The sequence below is a fragment of the Colias croceus genome, chromosome 8 (genome assembly GCF_905220415.1).
Source record: "Colias croceus chromosome 8, ilColCroc2.1".
In the NCBI taxonomy this organism is placed as follows: Eukaryota; Metazoa; Arthropoda; class Insecta; order Lepidoptera; family Pieridae; genus Colias; species Colias croceus.
The window spans coordinates 1,899,480-1,923,848 of record NC_059544.1 but is presented as its reverse complement, the minus strand read 5'-3'; the positions used below and the strand labels follow the sequence as shown (position 1 = coordinate 1,923,848).

At 31.9% G+C, this 24,369-nt stretch overlaps 3 protein-coding genes across 4 annotated transcripts; 2 read left to right on the top strand and 1 right to left on the bottom strand.

The window, feature by feature from the left end:
- Positions 1–1,947: 1,947 nt before the first annotated feature.
- On the top strand, positions 1,948–11,255 carry LOC123693607 (TBC1 domain family member 15). Of its 2 annotated transcripts, none has more exons than XM_045638788.1 (10): positions 1,948–2,142; positions 2,941–3,133; positions 4,411–4,830; positions 5,283–5,454; positions 5,689–5,785; positions 6,228–6,644; positions 6,976–7,163; positions 7,907–8,033; positions 9,007–9,192; positions 10,284–11,255. In XM_045638788.1, the coding sequence occupies exons 1-10, from the start codon at positions 2,101–2,103 to the stop codon at positions 10,350–10,352; spliced, it is 1,911 nt and encodes a 636-aa protein (XP_045494744.1). In that variant the 5' UTR covers positions 1,948–2,100; the 3' UTR covers positions 10,353–11,255. The 2 variants fall into 2 exon arrangements, with proteins under 2 accessions (XP_045494744.1, XP_045494745.1); XM_045638789.1 differs by having other exon boundaries at positions 1,949–2,142; positions 9,007–9,229.
- A 685-nt stretch (positions 11,256–11,940) lies between these two features.
- LOC123693616 (zinc finger protein 699-like) lies at positions 11,941–13,326 on the bottom strand. The gene is made up of 2 exons (XM_045638800.1): positions 13,115–13,326; positions 11,941–13,034 (listed from the first exon to the last, which is right to left on the bottom strand). The coding sequence occupies exons 1-2, from the start codon at positions 13,256–13,258 to the stop codon at positions 12,033–12,035; spliced, it is 1,146 nt and encodes a 381-aa protein (XP_045494756.1). The 5' UTR covers positions 13,259–13,326; the 3' UTR covers positions 11,941–12,032.
- Positions 13,327–16,492: 3,166 nt separating this feature from the next.
- On the top strand, positions 16,493–17,350 carry LOC123693656 (gem-associated protein 8-like). Its single transcript, XM_045638842.1, has one exon. It carries the CDS (start codon positions 16,529–16,531, stop codon positions 17,285–17,287), a length of 759 nt encoding a protein of 252 aa, XP_045494798.1. The 5' UTR covers positions 16,493–16,528; the 3' UTR covers positions 17,288–17,350.
- Positions 17,351–24,369: the final 7,019 nt, after the last annotated feature.

The following is a 24,369-nucleotide window of genomic DNA, read 5'->3' as shown; positions in this document are numbered from 1 at the left end:
AGCAACGCTTCGCACAATCGAGCACTCTTAAAAGTAATGCGCGTGAATTGATGCGTGTACTTAATCGATTTATCGTTAGTAAGTATTAATTGTGGGAAAAAAAATAAAGCTTTCGTTTCATTGTAGTTTTTTCGAAATAATCAAAGTTAATTCAAATTGTGTTAAAAAAAATTAAGTATGGATGAAACTACAAATATTGAAAAAAATGTTAATGAAATAATCAAAATCCAAATTACTTACTTAAAATAACCGTAAATAGTTTTCAACCTGTGATTTCTACCAATTATTATGTACTAGCTTTTCGCCCGCGGCTTCGCCCACGTTTTCAAAGAATAACCCGTTCCCGTAGGATTTACGGGATAAAACCTATCCTATGTCCTTTCTCGGGTATCAAAATATCTCTGTACCAAATTTCATGCAAATTGATTCAGTAGTTAAGGCGTGATTGAGTAACAGACAGACAGACAGACAGAGTTACTTTCGCATTTATAATATTAGTATGGATTTTATTTACAAATTAATGAGCACATTAATGAGGTTATTACTAACTCTATGAATATTTTTTTTTTCAACACTGAACTTAGCGCAACCTGCTGGTGCGTTTCACGTTCCAATTAAAGCATCAGCATAATTCGGCGTTGTGCGCCAGAGTCGCAATTATGCTCTGTAATTGGAAAACAGCCATTGTGATGTTTGTTACATAAATCACAAGCATAAATCAGATTATGTTTGACCCAGTATAAACAAGGTTATAAGACGTATAAACAGTATTTAAATAAACTCATTACACATAAGGAAAGAGGGTATTTTGAGTGCATGAATGTATGTATGTGATATGTCACAGATCAACTCCCGTACAATAGGTAATATGTTTAAATTTATGGATTTTGATTGTAGGTGTAGTTGAATAGACATGGCATGGTGCCTTGCATGGTATTCGAGATGGTACTGTATAAAACACAGAACAGTAAAAAAAGAGTGTGTGTACTTATGTACACGCGTTAGAAGTTATACTTCTTTAGCGTATGGAAAAAATACTAGAATATAGTAACTTGAACATGGTTATCAATTTTAATACCAACTAGAACTAACTTCATGCTGTTAAATTTAGGTGTCGGTGTGCACGCGCATCGTAAAAATCCACTCTCATCATTTTTCTCCATCGCGCCAAATTAAGTATAACTTCAAAAAATATGTGCATGTACTAGTGTACACTGTACACACGTAAGAAGTGAAACTTCTTTATGTAGACTTTATTTTTCAAAAAATGATTTACTATATGCAACTTTACAGAAATACGTCGAATCACGCGTGGTTGAGATAAGAAAAAGATGGCGCGTAACGGAATAATATCACGCGTAACGGAATAATATCACGCGTAACGAAAAAATGTTACACTAAATTTTTTTTCACTTCACTTCAACAAAAACAGAACAGCTTTGTTTTTACGTTTTGTGATATAGAAATATGCAGTCGGGTTTTTTTTTTATTCCATAATAATTAAAATTCTTGTTATACTTTTTAACTGAATGCATAGGACTGGGTAAACCCAAGAAGGGTAAACCTAAGCGGTAAACATTATGTACAGACACAGTATACAGTCGCCATAACATGGTCTTATAAAATGCGTAGTTTTTTATAGCCGCTTTGCTCCGCACGCCGAAACCGAAAATCTCAAGGCGAAGCAGAATAAAAATAGCGAGAGCACTCTTTACATATTATTATGCATGTTAAGCATCACAGAGTATATATTGTATGTTCATGACTCGGTTTGATATTCATAAGAATGTATAAAATTCTTACTACCTATTATAAAAGATGGTAACGAGCAAACAATCAAAATCAATCAATAAAATCAAAAATTGCAAAAAATGCTTGGCTCATTGGTAATAGAGATTATCCTTAAAAAGTTAAACAGGCAAATGTCACCTGTCATTTTATAATCTTTCATCTTTACATTCTTGTTGAAAATGAAAATCGTGCTTTGTTGTTTACACCACTTTTTGCGCGTTGGATATTTTGTAATGGCGTGATTTATAAAATTTCCTTTTGGTTTTAGTGTGATTGTTTCAAATTTTATGATTGTTGTTCTTTGTCAAAATGTCGTGTAGTTCTAGCGAAGATATACCAGAACAGTGTAAAGTAAGTTTACCTACTTAATTGTTTCAAATAAATTTTCTAATTTGAACGACCTTCAAATTTGCCTTTAAGCATCCAATTTTCCTTAAAACTTACTTATTTCCTAACTAAGCGAAACCCATTACATCATCATGAATGAAGTACTTATGTGAATTATTAATAGCGTCGGTAATAAGGCAGCAGTAGCTTTAGTTATTTATTTACAATGTTGATTGTTCACACATTGTTTGTACACAAAAATAATTCAGTGGCGATTGAGTTATCTTGATCAGAATCAATCTGCCATGGTTAATATTGAATTTGAGATAAAGTCACTTTTAATTTATCATGATACTCTTGCTAAGATGATGAAATATGGTAATTTTTTTTTATTTTGATTATAAAAAAAAGAGTTTATTTCCGAATCATCATCATAATCAAACTACACATTTCTGCTTTATGCTATACTTTCCTTAACCTTGTTTTTATGTTTTCAAGGAATGATTATGTGGGGCATGGTTAAAGTCTTAATTTTAAAATAGATATAGCTTTTCTGTACTATTTTTATAATTTAAACTGCAATTGCATCAACAATGTTTTAGATATTAAAGACTTATGGATTTTAAATTGAATATTGTGATTTATTAAATAAATTATCATCCCAATGTTTAAAATGATGCTTTTATGGGTCTCATTGTAATTTAAGTTTGTGTAAACTTTGTTTTTTGTTCCAAATAAAGAATTTTTGAATTTGTATTTGAAAGTCATTAATTTCTTAATGTATAATACTTGCGTAAAACTAAAGAAAATACAATATTTTAGGAGTTGTTCACTCAAGATGGAGTGCTACTCAAAGCAAGCATCGGCCGCCCAATATCCGACCTCAATTCCATTGGAATGCTATGTATTGTGCAAAATGGTGATGGCACAAAATGCATCGAGTGGAGGCCTAATGACCTTATCACCATTGATTCGGACACACAAGATCAAGAATGGGCTGTTGTTCACACTATCGGTAAGTTGTTTATTATTTTGTGTTTCAAAAGTGAATTTAGGTTTTTGTGTATATTTTGAACAATGTTTTGGTAAAAATAAATTGTTAGGTTTAAGAAAGAATATTTGTTGTATCAAGTCTGTTGGTATGTATCAATCAGGCTGCCACATGGCTGATGCAATATTAAGAAAAATGGTATTATTATCATAGAACAGATGATCTAAATATTTATATAATTTAATTAAGAATTGTGTATATGTGAGAGTGCATGTTCATTTTTTTATCGAAATTATCTGAATAGTTCATGCATGTTTTGCAGTCTGTAAATAAAGATATCACTCATACATATTATCTGGTAGTTAAATCATAATAATTAGCCCATTGACCACCGAGCGGCCCAATGAGACCACAACACCTGTGAGTGTGTCCGGGGGCTGAGGCGTTAAAACTGATAACTTATAGTTTTTCAAATGTTTTATTTAAACCTCCATATAAAGCATTTAATTCATAGAATTTAGAATTAATGATTAGATAAATAGGTAGTAAATATTATGTATCAAAAATTATGATTCACTTTCATTCCTATCTATATTCCTGGAAATAATACAATATTGTATTCTTGTTTTATCTTTGAAAAACTCGTAATATTGTCGAAGTTTACTGATAAAATATTGTGCTATGTTTTAACAGCTGTTTATTCCACTGCATTCAAAAATTTGTAATTGTTTAAAAGTTAAATGTTAGTATATTCTTGTGTTTTATTTTAAATGTTATTAATTTGTAATACAAATTTGGAAGTAATACTAAGGTCCACTCAGTTATGTGTATAGTTTAGAAATTTAAAATTTTGAATTAAAAAATACTAAAATGTGTTATTAAAGAGATATTAATAAAGCTACATAAGGTGTAATGACACAGTTTCAGTGTTACAATTAATATAAATAATTAAATCATGCATATTACTTTGACATGAATTCAGTGCTATTTATAATATTTGTTTATTACAATATCACTATATTTATGATGCTTTTATTCCTCAGAACGTCTGACTCATCGCTTATCAATAAAACTATTAAGCAATAACTCACGCGATATCTTTTAATTTGTCTGTTTTAATAATAAAATTAGTCAAAGATTAATTTCTTTGGTACTAAAATAATAACATTCAAAGGCTTGGTTACGTCGTGTTACGTGAGAACTAATAAGTAACATGACGTCACTTTAGTTTGCAATGAGGATTGTATCGTCTATGCTCCTTTACCAAGGCAAAAATTGGTACAAGAAATGATTTTTATTAGGTCGCCGCCAACGTACTCTAAGCGGCAATATGACGTCTGATTACGCTGCCGCCCGCGCTCGTATTGTACGCATACCCCTAGACGAACTGAAAACATTCAAGGTCACTAGGAACAGCCAGCAGATGCAATTCTCCACAAAGCCAGGCATTTGGCAGAACACATTCTATTTCCAACACGGAAACGCGGAGATATTCGTCGCGTATCTCAAGAACCATGTGAAGACAGCGAAAACTAGGCACGATAGAAATACGTATGTGGTCGTCGAGCCTAATAATGAGTCGCAAGTGCTGAATAGATCGTTTGCCGAATTGGATATATTCACAGAAAATACAACTGATGTTGTATGGAATCTCGTGTCAAATTTTAAGCAACGACCCTACGAAACGACTATGGAGGCTTTTTCGAAACTTACTGATATAGGTAAGGTATTTTTTGATGTTTTTTCGTTTTGGTCTGGATATATTATCATGATTTATTTAATTATTTATGGTTATTTTATGATTCAAATGATATTCACGATTTCGGTAAAAAAATATTTAAAAATACATACCTAGTTAGTTTATTTGATTCGATCGTAAATTCGTAAGTGCGATATTAATTATTATCCAAAAATTAAATATCGATTTTTACTAATGTGTCTTTTGTTAGTAAAATTTTAATTTATAACATTTTAAAATTTATATCATTGATAACAAAATACACGATTTTTTTTTTTAATTATAACATAAATTTTTTTTTCACATACCCTCACAAACGGGTAATTAGCGTCAGAATGTCAAAAATGTCCTTCCTAATACAAAAAAATATCATAGTATTTTTAAAAAAGTGTTCCAATCAATTAAATCAATTAAAAAACTTGTTTGATTTCGTAGTTTATTACGGAAATGAGAATCTAAATGGCAAGCGAGATGTGTCTGAGGAGGTGGCGGATCTACTGACGCGCAGTATGAGCGCATTAGAGGATACGACCACGGTGGCGAGAGCGGAGGAATATGAAGTTATTAGTGTTAAGCCCACGTTACCGCCAAGGCCTTGTATACCCAGGTGAGTGGCAAATAATGACAGGGAATTGTTTGTTTTATGATAGTGAAATGGTGCTAGGAAGTGGGGTTGTTTTATGATGGCTGGTGTTTCTGAAAGTATTGAGTTTATAAGTTGATAGAAACGATATGTATTTAATATAAATATCTATTGTAAAACATTCTCTTCAAATAATATTACTTTAGTACTAATAAATTACTAAAATACCATAGCTAAAGCAATAGATAAATGTTCCAGAGGTACACCCTTATCAACTGAAAAGTGGGAGGGACTTCAAGACACAGACGGAAGGATATTAGAGGTTGACGGTGTTAAACAACTCATATTCAGAGGTGTGAGTATTTTGATTATTAGCTAGTTGCCCTGACTTCGCCTGGGATAAGAAAAGAGTCTGTCTTGCTTGGTAATGATGTAGATCTTATGGTATTTTTTTTTATATTTCCTCTGCGTAATGCTAGTATATGACGATTGTACCCATGTATTTTTGTTACAAGAATTTTCATTCTGTTTAGAAGTGTTTTACGATATGTGATGAGTTTGCAAAAATTGTATGTTGAATCAGAGTTCTTGTGAAAAGTTTAAGGAAAATTATGGATTGTTATTTTTCATTTTAAATATTTTTTAAATTGTCAGAATTTACGAGAATTATGTATTATTATTTTTCACTTACAATATTTATTATTTGTCATAATTTTGAGTTCCTTGGCTACGTGATAATTTATACCACGTTTGCCATAAATTACAGTCCTTGCAATAGAAAATATTCCACATTCCAGGGCGTCGCGCATTCAATCAGACATTCAGTATGGAAGTACCTCCTCGACTATTACCCATGGAACGCGACAAACACGGAACTTCGTGCCTTACAAAAGAAAAAAACTGAAGAATATTTCTCTATGAAACTCCAATGGCGATCCATAACAGATAAACAAGAGTCGCGGTTCAGTGAATATAGGGAACGAAAGAGTTTAGTGGAAAAAGATGTAAATAGGACTGATCGGACACATCCTTTCTATTCAGGGGATAATAATCCCAATTTGATAGTTCTGCAAGATATTTTGATGACGTATGTCATGTATAATTTCGATCTGGGCTATGTGCAAGGCATGAGCGATATTTTGGCGCCACTTTTGCTGTTGCTGGGCAACGAAGTGGACAGCTTTTGGTGCTTCGCCGGGTTTATGGAGCGGATTGTGAGTATTTTATCCTGTTGTTAGATTTTACACTTTTCAATCACTTTTTTTTTGTTATCTGTGCAAAAGAAGAAAAATATCACGAGATTGATTGATTAAATTTTAATTTTTGTTCATCGTAAAAATGAAAGTGTAGTAAGCGTAATGTATTCTTAAGCAATAAGTATATAATAGAGTTGTTGGTGTAAAGTCATTTTTATACCCATCGCCGACATGATTCGTATGATTTCATCTAATAAGTTTATTTTTCAACCAACATTCCAATGATGGACGGAGGTTCTAAATTTGTAGCGTACTTATTATTTTTAATAATATATTTAATTATTTCCAGGCGTCAAATTTCGACATGGACCAAGCCGGTATGAAGCAGCAACTCCTCAACTTACAACAACTATTGACCTTCGCAAGCCCAGACCTTGCCAAGCACCTAGCGTCCAAGGACTCTGGAAATATGTACTTTTGCTTCCGATGGCTGCTGGTCTGGTTCAAACGGGAGTTCTCGCATCGGGATATTATGAGGTTTTTATACTATTATTTATATTATTTACACCATTTATAATTCAAGAACAACTGAACAGTTTGTTGGATTTGTCTCGGGTTTGAGACAGAGTAATCAAGATTTTATTATATTACTACCTGTGCTCCGCGGTTGCACCCGTATTGCTCCGTTCCTGTTGATCTTAGCATGATGATATATATCCAATAAATAAGGCTATAACAGACAATAGACAGCCTGTCTAACACCGAAAGAATTTTTCAAATCGGACCACTAGTTCCTGAGATTAGCGCGTCAAACAAACAAACAAACTCTTCAGCTTTATAATATTAGTATAGATAAAATGAATGTTTTATATTTATAAAACAGATGTATGGTGGGATGGATGATTGTTACTTTTTCACACAAAAATAGTCTTACGTAAAAAAAAAAAAATTCTGGCTACAGTACTTACCAATTTTGATAAGTCCTGTGATTTAGAAAGTTTGAACTATTGAACTAGCATGTATCATCTCTCGGTCACTTCCATAGACCAGTAAGAATAATGTTAAAAAAACTATATTTTTTTATTCTTGATGTTGTTGTTGTTGACATAGTATAAAACATAATCGCTTTCTCTGTCCCTATGTATACTTAAATCTTTTACGCAACGGATTTTGATGCGGTTTTTTTAATAGATAGAGTGATTCAAGAGGAAGGTTTTACTATATAATTTATCAGGTTTTCAAGCTAGTTATGTATAATTTAAAGTTATATTTACTTTCAGACTATGGGAGGTGCTATGGACTGGATTGCCATGTGCTAATTTCCATTTATTTATTTGTGTTGCCATACTTGATGCTGAAAAAGATGTCCTTATTAGTGGGGACTATGGATTTACTGAAATATTAAAGGTACTGGTTTTTTTTTTATATCATAAGTTTTAATATCAAAGAGTATTTGAAGGAGCAAAATCATTAATTCACTCGTGTGACACTTGTGTGTACATTATAATATGCTTTAAAAACTTCTGAATTAAAAATTTTACATGAAAAAGGTTCTACCCAATATTTGTACAAAAAATAATATAAAATAAATAGAATACTAACTAAATCACTTTACACTTTAAAATTATAAGTTAAAGAACTATAGTATTCCAACTCAATAGCATAATATAATTGAAGTAAATTAGTTTGTAAGTTCAAACTAAATTAAAAAGTCAAATATTTAATCTTATCGTGATTTTGTCCATGATACAATCTTAGACTTTATCAGTGTAAAACAGTGGCTTATTGTTGTTTACAACATATTCTCAATTCATCAATCATACTACTTGATTGTGTATGTTATTGTTATTTTCAATAGAATTTCCGTCCAAAGAATTTTGTATGTATGTAAAGAATCTTCTGGGCTATTGATTATCTGTGACGTGTGTTTGACATTTAAAAGTGATTTGAGGCTCTGTATCATAGATTGTAGATGGCTTTTGTTTTTTTGGAAAAGGGATTAAAGGCTTTAAATGTTGTTTTTTTTATTACAACAAAAAAAAAAACGCAATTGTCTTTAATTCATTCCCAACTAAGATTCCCAATATTATTAACATTATATGTATGTGAGTAAAATGTTTGTAAACCAGCTCCTCAGAAACTATACATTGACCAATGTTTAATTAATAAATTGTTTGTGAACCTAAAAAATTAAAAAAATCGGTTGTAAACTGTATACTGTTAGTAAACTATGTTGTTTAGCCCTATTAAGGGATATCAGAACAATTATTGAAATTTAGCCATTCATCATCTAAATTTATTGAATATTTTTTTGTACATGTCATCAAATAAAATGCATACCTCTCCCTAACCAACAAACTAATCAAATTTAATTTTTCAGCACGTTAACGACCTATCTATGTGCCTTGATGTTGACAAAATACTGAGTACAGCGGAAGGCATCTACCACCAAGTGATATCAGCCCCGCACCTCACCGACCAAGTGCGGGTTATCCTCGGCCTGTCCATTGATAAAAAAGAACCGGTTGCCACGACAACGGAGAATAACAGACAGGACATGGAGGAAGTTATGTATCAGATTGGCTTAGATATGAATTTTTAAGGCACGTTGGTATTTTATAGCATGGTAGTGTAGCGCTAGACTTAGTTTTGGAGTGAAATATTGTGTGGAGATTATTGTTAGCTATTTATTCACCTAAAAATGTAGATATAGGAATCCATACAACTGTTTTGAGAAAAGAGAGTACAAAAGCGGTGGCCTTATCACTGTTTAATTAATTTGGATTGTAATATTGTGAATTGATCTTATATGCACAATTATTTTTCATGTTCTATTTCAAAATGGTGTCTTATCCTTGGACACATTATTTATTTATAACACAAATAGATTTAATTGTAGTTTGTTGTTGTAATTTAATACAGAAAAAGGGTGTTTGGTTTTGTGGTGTTATTTTATTCACATTACATTTAGTCTAGATTTCGTTTTTAATGTTTATTGAGTATAATATGATAGCCTATATTAGATGTTTTGTTTAGATTTTTATAGGGATAATTTTATAACATCTTATTAAACCATTGTAAAAGTCTTTGCAATGTTTGCCGACAATATTACGGTCAAATAATCAGAATTCATCTCAAGTTTGTTTCTTTTAAAATAGTATAACATTTCTTTGAAATAGGTATGTCATGCTGTTGACAACAGTAATGTTAAGGAATATCGTATGTATAAATTTTAGGTATGAACTGAGTTTAGAGCACATAAAAAGTATATTGGATATTTTTGAATTATAGAATAGACATTAGACATGCAATAATTTTTCCATGTAATAAGGTTATTTATCAATACTTTAAGATATTAAAAATAAGCGAACTGTATTTAAAAACATTTTAGATTGATAGCTTTTTGAAATATGATAAATTTAGTTAAGTATATCTGTTACTATTAATTTCACAGACATAGAGAACCTTTCATTTTTATATAATTCGCGCCAAAAAAACGATATAATGGCGAAGTGCATGTTGTCTTACTCACACATTGCTTGTTTGTAATATTCTATCTCACTCACACCAACTTAAAGGCATGTGAAAAAATATTATAATCTAAAATTATTTTTGTGACATTTTTTATAATAATAATAAGACTAATTTCGATTGCAGGTTACACTCGAATATAACGGACTTCAGATTTCAGTTGTGACACAAACGGTTTGGGCATTGCTTGCCTAATGTAAATATGTATAATTATATTATATAGTATTATTGACTGGCCAATATGTGATAATTTTATATTTTTATATAGCAACCTGTCATGGACATCAAAGAACCGCATTCCATACAAAATGTTAAATAAATTTATCGTGTTAAGCAGCATTGACTATTTTCATAGAATGATCATTTCATTATCAAAATCATAGGCGTAGACGTTAAAATATTAAAAGTCACTTATCTCTTTCACTTCTTTTTTGTTACTACTTCTAAACATTTTTTTTTTTCATTTATTTAAACTTTCTACTGCTCCATAAAGGACAATTTCAAATTTGCTTTTATTTTGTATGTTTTTCTTTTTAATATTTTATTTTTCTCAACTGACTATGCCCATGATCACAATGATATGTTTTATATACTTACTATAATAATTATTAAATATAGAATTCAGTTTTGCCCACCCATGACCCAGTATAGAGAGATTTTTTTATAAAAGATTAATTAATATGTTATTTAACTAATAAATGCTACGCTCATCAAGTGCCCATAGATAAAAAAATATTACGAATGTAGGTTTTGAAACTTGCTATTTTAATAACGTAATTTAATGTAAAAATGTCAATTTTAAAGTTTAATATTCTAAATTAATTTCGTGTCTTATTGGAACTAGGCATTAAAAATAGTGTAAACTTATAGGTATCTTCTTTTTGTATGGTTGTTATAAAAAAATGTTATTAGTAAGGTTCAATTCAATTTCAAGGAGGCTGTATATCATTCAAAATTTCTGCACATTTTCATTAACATTATTGTAAGTAAATTGTTGCTTTATAGTCTGTTACAATTATAATATAGTTCAAAGTATGATTTAAAAGATTTAATTCACTTGTTTAACGTTTCATTGTTTAATAAATTTATGTACCTGTATTTGTTGTTTTATTTATTAGATTATAGCATAAGTTTGTCTATATTATGTTGCCACTGTAAAATACCTAAAATAGAACACATAATATAACAAACTGCTGCTCCGCGCGGTTTCACCCCCGTGTCTCCACTCCAGATGGTCGTAGCGTGATGATATTTATCCTTATAGCCTTCCTCGATAAATGGGCTATCTAACACCGAAATAATTTTTCAAATCGAATCAGTAGTTCCCGAGATTAGCGCGTTCAAACAAACTCTTCAGCTTTATAATATTAGTATAGATGAATGAAATGTATTTTCCTTAAAAATCAGACTCGAGTATCATCAAAATCCGTCCAGTAGTTTTTCGTAAACAAGTAACAAAAATACAATACGTATGTCAATCCTAACCTTAAAATGATCTAAGATCTTAACAATTTTTGCATTTGTATAATTTGTAGGATGCATAAGAAAAAGTCAAATATGAGACTATTAGAGAAGGAGCTATTTAAGAGAATTTCTATTTCTATTGTTCAAAACAGTCTGAAGCATACAACATCTATTTTCGAAATGGGAACCATTGAAAAGCTACATTTAATTTCATTCAGGTCATTTCATAATACATGAAGAATTTGAGGAAGTATGTAGTAATTCATTTGACTGTAAGATACTGAAAGTTGTGAATGAATTACCAAATAAAACACAAAAGTACAGCTACACATTTTTTCAATCCATAAATACATAATATACAAAATGATGAGATCATAATAATACTTTGTACTCCATAAAAATGATTTGATCTTATAAATTCATCATCAAACCAGATTGAGTTTGGGAGTGTGATTTCAAATGTACATTCAGGCCGTATCTAGTTTGATATGATTTATCACACAAATGACAATGGAAGTTCTTAACACCAGTATGAGTTAAAGAATGCCGTTGCAACTCAGATTTAGAGAAAAATCGTTTACCGCAGCTCTCACAAGCATATTTTGTTTCTTTCAAATGATTCTTTCGTATGTGTGAACTACGAGAACTGGATGAAATAAAAGTTGCGTTGCAAACTTCACACCTGTGATTTCTAGTCCTTTTATGATTCCATAGTATGTGTGAATTCAGGCTACCTGGTACTTTGAACTTTTTGGGACAGTATTTACAGCTATAGGCTCTATTATTGCTATGTGTGAGCATGTGGATTCTTATATATCCTGGAGGGTAGGACTTTCCACACTGATCACATTGCCGTAATAGTTTCTCCTTGTTGTGCTTATCTTTAATTTTATTTGGGTTCGGTTGGCACTGATGCTTCTGCAAATCTTCACCTGTGTAGAAACCCGCCCAACAGTTCTCACATATAAATGGACGTAAGTGAAGTTTTCTATGCATAATCAAGGAACGGAAATCCTCAAACTTTTCACTACAATATTCACAACTTCTGCCAACTGTATTTTTAATTTCATGGGTGTTTAAACAGTGAATACTTAGCAATTGTGTTGAAGTAAACTTAGCTTTGCATTCTACACAATATATTTCTATAGCTTCTTCTAAAATTTTACTGCCTTCATTAGTTTCATTCTTATTAGATATTTTTTGAGTATTTTGGTACAGCTGTGATTCTGATTCCTGGTCATCTTCTGATAAATAGTTATAATTATCACCACTTAATGAATCTGTATAGTATTTGGCTTTTTCTGATAAAGTTTTGGCGCTCGATTCAATGAGAATTTTAAAAGAATAAGTTATAGTAAGTTGGTATACACAATTTATACAGATGTTCTCTGGGAAGTTATCTTCTTCTGATATCTGAAACGGAATAAAACGACATTAATTTCGTTACTAATAAAGCAAGTACACCAAATTGAATTGAATGAAAACTTCCTTACCCTGTAGTTATAAAAATTTTGCAAAATATCGGTGAGACGAACATCTTCTCCTGCAATAGATATAACGGTATGAATATGTTTCATTTCTTTTCCATTGCCTAAACAAGTTCTACAGCAATTATTATAATCCATTTTGTTATTCATACATTTAATTAAATTTTAAAAGATTTTATCGCCAGATTTTGTAAATAAAACAAACGTCAATAGAATAAAAATAACAATATGTCAAATGTCAATTTACAATTTTTTACAAAAAGGGGTACACCAGTGCAAACTTAGCACCCCATCTATGGAATTTTGGGTCGAAAACACAGAACAGTAAAAACTAATAGAAGTGTGATGTGGGCGTGGCCCACGTGTCACTAGTAAGGTAAGATCACCTAACTTGCTCTCAGTTGTGCGCAGAAAAATATTCGAGTCGGTTGTCAGCTGTCAAACCTTTTTTCCATATTTATTCATTAATAAGGACGTGTTGTTTTGTATTAGAGACCAAAAATGATAGCAGACACAATAATATCAGCAATGGAGGCATTTCATACCATCGGTAAGTCTTATTTTAATTTATTTTAAATATATTTTATGTTATAAATTCGCTTGTCGTAATTTGTCAAAAATTTATAAAAATATTAAGTCAAAATGAACCTTAATCCATAAGAAATTAGTACTAATATAGATTGAACAGCAAACAAGACTTTCTGGAATATTATTGCAATAAACAAACGAATGTCGGATTAGTGATGCATGTGGCGCATATCGACAGTATCGATACTTTAGAAAAGACAATCACTATAAAATATTAAATTTTATTTTATTTTTCCTTAGCTTTCATTAGTCCTATTTATTTATAGATTTTCCAAAGAGGCTAATTTAAAAGAGAAATGGATAAATGCAACGTGACGAGTTAACTGGATGCCGTACAGCACTAAGCAGTCTAACAAAGGCCACCGATACATCAAACCTACGGCAGTTCCAAGATTTAAAATAATGCATAATTTCTGTTTGTATTTTGTAAATATAGATTTATACTATTCTATTCCGTTTTTTATTAAAATATAATAATATGAAAAGACGTACTTAGTAGTTATAAACATACACCAAAATGTGACACATTATACTGTACTCATATAATAGAAAGCAAAAAAAATGCACAAAAAAATATTTATTTGTGAATTATCGATAACAAGGCTGACATCCCTTAGAGCATAGCATCAAGTTAATGTCATTAATGTAGAGTGATACAAATTTCAACCTTATCTTTATGTGTTGAGGTTCAAAGTCATATGTATCGAAAACTAACGCCCTCTGTTGTGGAGTAGCTGAATGTTTTCGAATTTGGAATTTCTGAGCAAAGAGAAACAAAACAGCCAATATGCCTAGAGATGTTATATTAAAATAAACCGTAACAGGGTGCGTTAGGGTACATATTGAAATGCTGAATTTATAACCTAAGTCAGTTTTTACTCAAATTAAGCTGTCCAATCAAAGGCATAGTTTACTTGTAGTGTACTGTATAACTATCGATTTAAATGTGTGGGTTTGGCGACACTGGTTTTCATACTAATTATGACATTATAGCACTTCTATTAGTTTTTACTGTTCTGTGGTCGAAAATGACCTTGATCGTTAGGTCCCCGTTAGGTCCTTTAAGGTCCCACAATTTTTTCGTTAGGTCCCCTTTAGTTTTTTTTTTAATAATTTTTTAAATTTTAGGTATAAAAAAAGTGCACTTTAGCACCCCATCCATAGAATTTTGGGTCAAAAATGACCTTAATCGATAGGTCTCCGTTAGGTCCTATAAGGTCCCACAATTTTTTCGTTAGGTCCCCTTTAGTTTTTTTTTAATAATTTTTTTTTTAATTTTAGGTATAAAAAAGTTATACTTTAGCACCCCATCCATAGCAAAATTGGCGAATTTTATCAAAATCGTATTCTTTACAGTTAGGTCCGTAGAGGCCCATCATTGAAATTGTTAAATTATTTATGTTATTAAAATCTATATATATAAAAGAAAGTCGTGTTAGTTACTCCACTTATAACTCAAGAACGGCTGAACCGATTTAGCTGAAAATTGGCAGGGAGGTAGTTTAGAGCCAGTAGAAGGATATAGGATACTAAATACGTACCACGAGCGAAGCCGGGGCGGACCACTAGTTATAAAATAATTGAAACCTGCGCATGCACCTTAGAGCATTAAGGCATGCGCACATCATACATAAGCAGTGCGAAATTTAAATTGGTATCGTTTCATTTATTAAATTAAATCAATAAATAAATCTATACTAGTCACGTCTGGTTCGAAAGATGAAACTGGCTTTTTATTTCGAAAATTTAAAAACAAGATTAATGATGTCAGAGATAATGATAGTGATTCTTATTCTTTATTCGCGGCTTAAAGCCAGTTTCATCTTTCGAACCAGACGTGACTAGTATAGATTTATTTATTGATTTAATTTAATAAATGAAACGATACCAATTTAAATTTCGCACTGCTTATGTATGATGTGCGCATGCCTTAATGCTCTAAGGTGCATGCGCAGGTTTCAATTATTTTATAACTAGTGGTCCGCCCCGGCTTCGCCCGTGGTACGTATTTAGTATCCTATATCCTTCTACTGGCTCTAAACTACCTCCCTGCCAATTTTCAGCTAAATCGGTTCAGCCGTTCTTGAGTTATAAGTGGAGTAACTAACACGACTTTCTTTTATATATATAGATTTTAATAACATAAATAATTTAACAATTTCAATGATGGGCCTCTACGGACCTAACTGTAAAGAATACGATTTTGATAAAATTCGCCAATTTTGCTATGGATGGGGTGCTAAAGTATAACTTTTTTATACCTAAAATTAAAAAAAAAATTATTAAAAAAAAACTAAAGGGGACCTAACGAAAAAATTGTGGGACCTTATAGGACCTAACGGAGACCTATCGATTAAGGTCATTTTTGACCCAAAATTCTATGGATGGGGTGCTAAAGTGCACTTTTTTTATACCTAAAATTTAAAAAATTATTTAAAAAAAAACTAAAGGGGACCTAACGAAAAAATTGTGGGACCTTAAAGGACCTAACGGGGACCTAACGATCAAGGTCATTTTCAACCCAAAATTCCATAGATGGGGTGCTAAGTTTGCACTGGTAAGGGGTACCTAGTTTAAGTTGAACTCCAAGCAGGAATATAACATATAACAAATCTTAGACTTATATAATTTAAATTGAGTGGCATTAAAATATCTATTTTTCTGCTTTTTTTATAATTTATAAAAATTTAGATCACTATAATTATTCATCGGGCAATATTTATCTACAGATCAATTACACGCGAGATGACAGGAGTTGGCATCAAATTGGCAGTTGCCAAATGCCAATGTAATATGTCAATAAATTGTCAAGTGAAAACTGAAAACAACACAATGAACACAAATTGCCCTCAACCTGATGAATCTTCAAATACTTCAAAGAAACTACCCAACAAAAAAGCTTGGCGTCAGAAACGAAAACGCTTGAACAAGCAGGGTAGGAAAGAAATTAAAAGGAACAATAAATTGTCATTCACAATGTCTACATGGGCAGAGACCTTCACTTTAGCTTCGAATTGGCAAATAAAACATCAGCTGGCTTATTGGAAAGCGCGAGCTAAGGCACTTGAATACGAGAACAGTATACTGCATGATATAATTCGTAAGAATTACCTCGGGAACAGTTCAAATGGGGAAAACGCGCACGTCGAATCGGAATCTATAAATCAAGATGAAATTGAACATACAAACCAAGAAGTGAGCCATACTGGTTATAAACAAAATGATTATCAAAATAATGAACAAAACGACGAAATGTGTGATGAAGTGTGTTCCGATAATGAAGAAGGGAACGAAGATTTTGAAGTGAGTGAGGAATTTATAGAATTTTTAAGGACTAATGCGAAATTTAAGGAAGATGCGCGGATAGAACGCGAGAAGTTAAAAGCAAAGCAACAAGCCCAAAAAGACATACAAGAAGAGAGTGAGGATAGAACTATAATGAATAATGAACAATTAAAGGAACTGTATGGAGAAAAGTGGCAAAGAATTAGTGCCTTACAAATGTCCTTAATGACAGATTTCATGAATAAAAGCGATGAGTGTAAACCTGTGTACTGGCCTAATATACCATTTAATTTTAATTATAGCTAATATCTACTATAAGCAATTATTTTGTATTTTTATTAAATAAATATACATATTATATACACTTAAGTTTTATATTTTTTTACATTTCCTATTATTAAGGAACAAGCTTAAACATCTTTATGGTACGCTTTATTGTTATAACCCTATGACATAAATTAGGGCTTTCACACAGTGTTCACATTGTGGCACCAACTAATGTGTAAACAGTAGTATGAAGGATATCTGATGTTTAATTTTAAAATATTAGTTTAATATTTAAAATGGAAGTTATTGTTGTGTCCTGAAGGTAACATTCTGCTATCTATTATATGTTACCAGATAGCTTGTGAATTATGAAGATTCATGAATGTTTGTTACTCTTGTAACAAAAACAGCCAGTCTTTTTTTACATTGAGAAATGCCACACACATTCCCCTCGGCAAGAGCAGACATTCTGATCTGAATGAAATATAGTTGATTAAGAAATTATACTTATAAAAGTGAAAAGTGAAGTCCCGTGTCCCCTAGTGGGGTAAGGGGCAGATGCGTTATACATACATCTGTTTCACTGATCGATTTTCTTTAGGGACAAGTAGGTGATGAGCCTTCTGTGTCCTGCTAGAATGAGACGTTTTTTCATCTTTTTCACCGGGAATCAAACCTAGGACCCCTCAATTCTACGCTTACGCATCAACCACTGTACCAAGAAGGTGGTCACAATGAAATCACAGGTTATAGATAGAATTGCATACTTTTAAAATATAGTCCCTCAATTTTCTAAATTTATTATCGAGGAACTGATACTTTATTAAAAGTTTTTCTTCCTGAAAATTTATATATAATTAAATGATATTCAAAGATTGTGCAGTTAATTGTTTAGGAGATGAAGTTTTAAAACATGTTTCCTTTTCTGTAAAATTTTATCTTTTAAATGATACAGGTGGAAAGGTTTTGCAATTGAATTTCCATGAAGGGAAGTTTTTAATTTATAGAAATATTTTTATTGAATTGACTGGTTGTACCAATGTACAAATGTAAAATATTTGTAAAAAATATAAAATTATTAGATTTGAATTTTTTGATCTAGGTACATCTATTTTTTATCATATTTTTAAGCCTCATCGTTTCTTATTACTATATCCATACTAATATTATAAATGCGAAAGTAACTCTGTCTGTCTGTCTGTCTGTTACTCAATCACGCCTAAACTACTGAACCAATTTGCATGAAATTTGGTATGGAGATATTTTGATACTCGAGAATGGACATAGGCTACTTTTTATTGCGAAATATGTACCACGGGCGAAGCCGGGGCGGACCACTAGTTTTGTCATAAAATTGAATCCATACATTAATGCGAAAGTAACTGCCTGTCTGTCCCCCCTACACGACTTAATTACTGAACCGATTAAGATGAAATTTTGTACACGGTAGGTTGAGACCTGAGAAAAGACATAAGACAGGCTTTATTCTGGAACTCACACGGGAAAGGGAACTGAGGATTTTTCTTTGACAATGCGGGTGAAGCCGCGGGCGGAAACTAGTTCAGTATAAAGTTTGTTCTTAAAAATCGTTTTGATTATGGGTAAACTAGGATTTTTCTTTGACAATGCGGGTGAAGCCGCGGGCGGAAACTAGTTCAGTATAAAGTTTGTTCTTAAAAATCGTTTTGATTATGGGTAAACTAATTTAAATGACTCATTTTTTATTAAATAGGTGGCGCTTCACCTCCAATTTCATCCAGATCTGCGGTAATATTAAACGTTGACTTTAATAAATTGAAGCTGGATCACTCAATGAACTTGTGTTGTTTTTTTTTATTTGAAAATTTTATTAAATTTTAAATTCAATGGGTATGGGGCAAATTCGTTACACTGTACTCGTCTGATGGATTTTCTTCACGTACAAGCAGGTGATCAGGAGACTGTCGGGGAAGAATTCCAACCATACCCGCGGCCCCAAAGCGGCACGACGGAACACAGTTCTTGGGGTTTTTTTATTCAATTTGTTTTTTATTTTAATAAAAATACCTTTATCATTGAAAATTTATTACTCTATTACGCAAAAAACTACTGAATAAATTATATTAAAACCTATGTAAATATATACCTACTACGGCCGGGAGATAGATAAATCCAGTTTAACTCCCTTCTGATAAAGATTACAATAGCATGCTAAACACTGACGTATTTATTAAAGATTTTAACCGATTTTAAACGCGATTTATACATTATATTAATTTTTATGCACTATTTGTAATTTTAATATACACATAAGCTAAACAGAACCAATAAAGCAGTTATTAAACTACTATCCATACTATTATAATATTATAAATGCGAAAGTAACTCTGTCTGTCTGTTACTCAATCACGCTTATACTACTAAACCAATTTTCATGAAATTTGGTATCGAGATGTTTTGATACCCGAGAAAGGACATAGGCTACTTTTTATCCCGGGCAAATGACGCAATCCTGGAAATCCCACGGGAACGGGAACTATGCGGGTTTTTCTTTGACTGCGCGGGCGAAGCCGCGAGCGGAAACCTAGTATAAGAATAAATCCACTGTTTAAAACTTCAGCTTTTCGTATCAGACATAAGTAGCGCTTCAAAATCATTAGAAATTAGCTTAATGCATATATCTTAAGCCATTATAAGCTTAATTTTTGCGTTTATCCATTAATGAGGTCTAAAAACATTTTAAAGTGCTTTTTTATTTTATTCATAATCAATTTGAAAGCTTGTCAAGTGGGATTTAAAGGTAGTTTATTTTTTTGGATATTGGAATATTATTATTATTTTGCTATAAAGTACTTAGGTATGTTATGATAAAAAAAAGTGTCCGAAATGAATCTTCATGCCGGCAATGAATAACAAATGAGCAACCGCGTTGTAAAAGTCAATAGACGATCTTCTTATTTTGCATATAGTAACAATATATTGATTTACACAAATTCAATGAAATACCTACATGGCAAAAGAAAATACAAAATAAAAATAAAATAAAATAAATTATTTGTTTCAAATTTTTTTACATAATTTAATATAGCTACATAATAATTATGCTGCATTGAACCCCACACTAGGACCCCCTGTGTTGTGCTTGCTATAAAATATGATATGACTATATTATATAGTTGACTAAGTTACACCCAATCGCTATGAAGCCAAATAAAATGGTGCTTCTACATCTATCATCATCATCTAATAAAACTCAAGCATTAACACAATTGCAATAACAGTTTTGTTACGGGAAAATGTATTTTAAAACACTCAAGATATCAAAGCCTTGACCTGCTGGATTAGAAGGGACCTTAGTGCTGGCGTAAATGATTTTCCGATAGAACCTAATTGTACCTGTTTCTGGAGTTATGGCGTATATCTCTTGCATCAAAGACTTGTAAAGACTTTAATATGTAGGTATTTTTTTTCATTAGGTACATAATGCTTATTAAGCACTTTATAGTAAATATAAGCGGTCACGGGCAAACTGCATTAATTTTTTTTCAAATTTAATTTTTTTTTCATTAACAAGGTTACAATTCCGATGTTAAACAAAATGATGTTAGATAATAACCATGCATCATTGTATTAATTGTTCCCTTTTGTACAGGCCTTCTTTGAGTGTAAGTGAAGTCAAATGTCGTCAATATTAATTCGCGTAGCTCATCGCTCTACCTCTGCAAACTTCTGCAAACGTTCATGATTAGACGGTAGTGATCACGCGTACCACTAGGCACTATGGCGGTTGCCTGCTTTGCTATAAAAAAAAGTTTTGATATTGCCGATTTTTAATAAATGTTTTCTGATGTATGTATTGTATAGACATATACTATAAATATTGATAATACTCATATTAAAATAAACACAAGAATATACTTATTATTTTTCTATAGGTACATACCTAATATTAGAGCGGCAGTCTGAACTTTAGGTAGGTGATACATATTTGTGTTGATTTCTGGCAAGTGGCAGTGGCTGTATAATGTATATTAATTGGAGTGAATGTCTTGGTAAGTATAATTAATTGCTGTGAATTTTCTTACCGAATTATATGATTTCTTTTTTATTTGAAACTAGCTTTCTACCCGCGGCTTCGCCCGCGCAGTCAAAGATAAACCCACATAGTTCCCGTTCCCGTGGGATTTCCGGGATAAAACCTATCATATATCCCGGGGTAAAAAGTAGCCTATGTCCTTTCTCGGGTATCAAAATATCTCTATACCAAATTTCATGCAAATTGGTTCAGTAGTTAAGGCGTGATTGAGTAACAGAGAGACAGACAGAGTTACTTTCGCATTTATAATATTAGTATGGATTGTACTAATTAATTTATTCCCCATTTACTTGAATGTAAAGCGACCACTAAAATATTTCAAATAAAATGAACTAATATTTATCACCAATTTGTCAAAATCTGTCCCATGGTTTTTAGGCGATTGACGAGCATTCAAACAGATTAACAGAAGAAAATGACTAATTGACTATGAACTGTTTTGAAATCTACTAGGTCGTTTTACTAAACATATGTTTAGATTAGTACAAATAAAACCTTCGCATTTTTTTGTAGATATAAACCGCATAGACATTATTATTCTATGTTTAACTTTCCGTTTATCTCTACATTAAGAGCGAGCTATAAAATTGTTAAATTATTTAGAAATATTCCTGATAACTTCCTTAGACGAGATTATGGTACCTTTACTAAGTTGTACATGCTTTTTTATTTCAATGTATTTATTGATAATTGATATCTGAATTAAACTTCTTTATGTTTGCAATTGGCATTAACGATATTTTATATTTTACCTATAAATTATGCTAAATAACACGTTCGATCTCTTTCACATAATTCTTAACTTTTTATAATAATAATGTCAAGTTTTGTCATGATTAGTCCAGCCTTCAATCGTAGTCGTCGGGAATCGTAAGAAACACACCGAGACGAATTTTAAAAGACATAAAGTTTATTAATATAAATAGGGGTTGAAATAACGTTACGTAAGTCAATAATAATGTTATATTGGCAGAAATCGTGAACGTGATAGCTTTTTTATAGCAGGTAAATATCACTTTCGAAATCAATGTTCTAGAGAAGCCTATTTGCTTCGCTTTCATTTGAATCGATTTTGAAATGTTTGGTGTTTAGGTGATTCTGACAATCATTTCTTTTTCAGTGTAGGTACAAACATACACATTTTTATATATACTTGGGTTTGTGTTCTTTTTTAATATTATGATAATTTAAATTAACGACATAAATGAGCCTATTGGAGCATTTAAGATAGTATGCAGTAGGTAAGAGCAACTTGGGCGCCGGATGATGGAACGGGGACATAATCCATCATCCGGTGCGGAGAGGCGGCGTGAGAAGTGTTCCGTTCACGCCACCCCCCAGGAAGGTAGAGCTGGCGGCCTCCCGCCACAGCTTTAATTCGTGTTGGGCCTAGAGATAGGTTGCCGCTGACGGGTCTACGGATGCGTTCCAACGAATACCCGCGGCTCCGTCAATACAGCGGCACGGCGGAACACAGTGGAGTTTAGTCGGTAGGTCCCTGCACTCTGCAGGGTGAGTCCGACATAACCCAGGGCCCTTTCCCTGAGCGCTCTGGGTATGCCTAAATGCATTCTCCACTATAAAAAAAAAAAAAAAAAAGGTAAGAGCAACTTTTGTCTTTATGGGCTAGTAAGAAAGTCCACGCACGTAGCGACGCAACTCCCCATAGAGTTGATTGGAGAGACAAAATAGTTGCAGAGACAAAAGTTGCTCATGCGCATCTTACTTTATATCATAGATATTTTGTAATTTGTGTTGTGGTAAACAAATTATAATACGACATGAAAGTAATTTTAATGTTGTGTTGTATGAAAAAAAACTACAAAAATTCAATTTAGATAATAGTTATGCTCTATACCTATATTTTTTTTATTATATCTACCAGATAGCTGGAGCATCTCAATGGGACTTTTGATAATGAAAAGATGTGATCTTTGTTTCATACTTTCTTATGGACTAATTATTGAATTTATTCAATAAAAATTGACACTTTATCAGCGCAACACAATCCTCTAATTCTTACATCCATAAAATACTCTCAGTATTATACCATTATAATGAGAGTCTTTACCTTACCTTAATACGTTTTATTCAGTTACTAGCTGCTCCGCGCGGTTTCACCCCCGTGGCTCCACTCCTGTAGGTCGTAGCATATAGCCTATATATAGCCTTCCTCGATAAATGAGCTATCTAACACTGAAATATTTTTTTAAATTGGACCAGTAGTTCCCGAGATTAGCGCCTTCAAACAAACAAACTCTTAAGCTTTGTAATATTACTATAGATTAGAACGTGTTATAATTTTATTATATCATTGTTATAAATTATTTTCGTTCGGATAAAGTGAAATATGAAAGGAAAAGATATTTACTTTTCAATAAATAATGTTTTATAGTTTCATAAAATAATAAAATACATCGTCGGTTGCACTGAAAACTTCCCTTACCTGTCTTGACTTCAATGCTTGGTGGATGTTAAGAAAAAAAAAGTCTCTACCTGGCCAATATACTTTAAAAAAACTATATGAGATTATTACCAAAGAAGGAGTACAGTTTTTGATGAGTATCGAATCTGGTAAATATAAGTAAGAATATCAAAAAATAGCACACATTTGTAAATACATAGTTTACACTTTACAGTAAATAACACGTACTGTCGATAAAATATGATAAACACCTGACGTTTTTGCGATAACGGTGATGTTTTAAGCGGAATTTTTAACTCTGTTTTAATTAATTTTATATTGACGTAAATAACGACTTAATGACTTGTAAATTACTATGCAAATACGAATTCCAGTTAAAAGAAAGCATCTTTGAAGACTCTACATTGAGCACAAGATATCCGCTCGCGTTGAAGTCTTTTTCACTGCACGGCCGCAACTCTACATCACTGGAACAAATAAACCTCACGCATTGTAATTACAATAAACATAACTATTTTATGTATTCACAAATTCAACCAGTCCAGAATAAAGAAATAAAACCGAAACTTCACCCGCTGCCGGCGAACTAAACGGCTGTCATACAGGAATAAAATTTAAAAT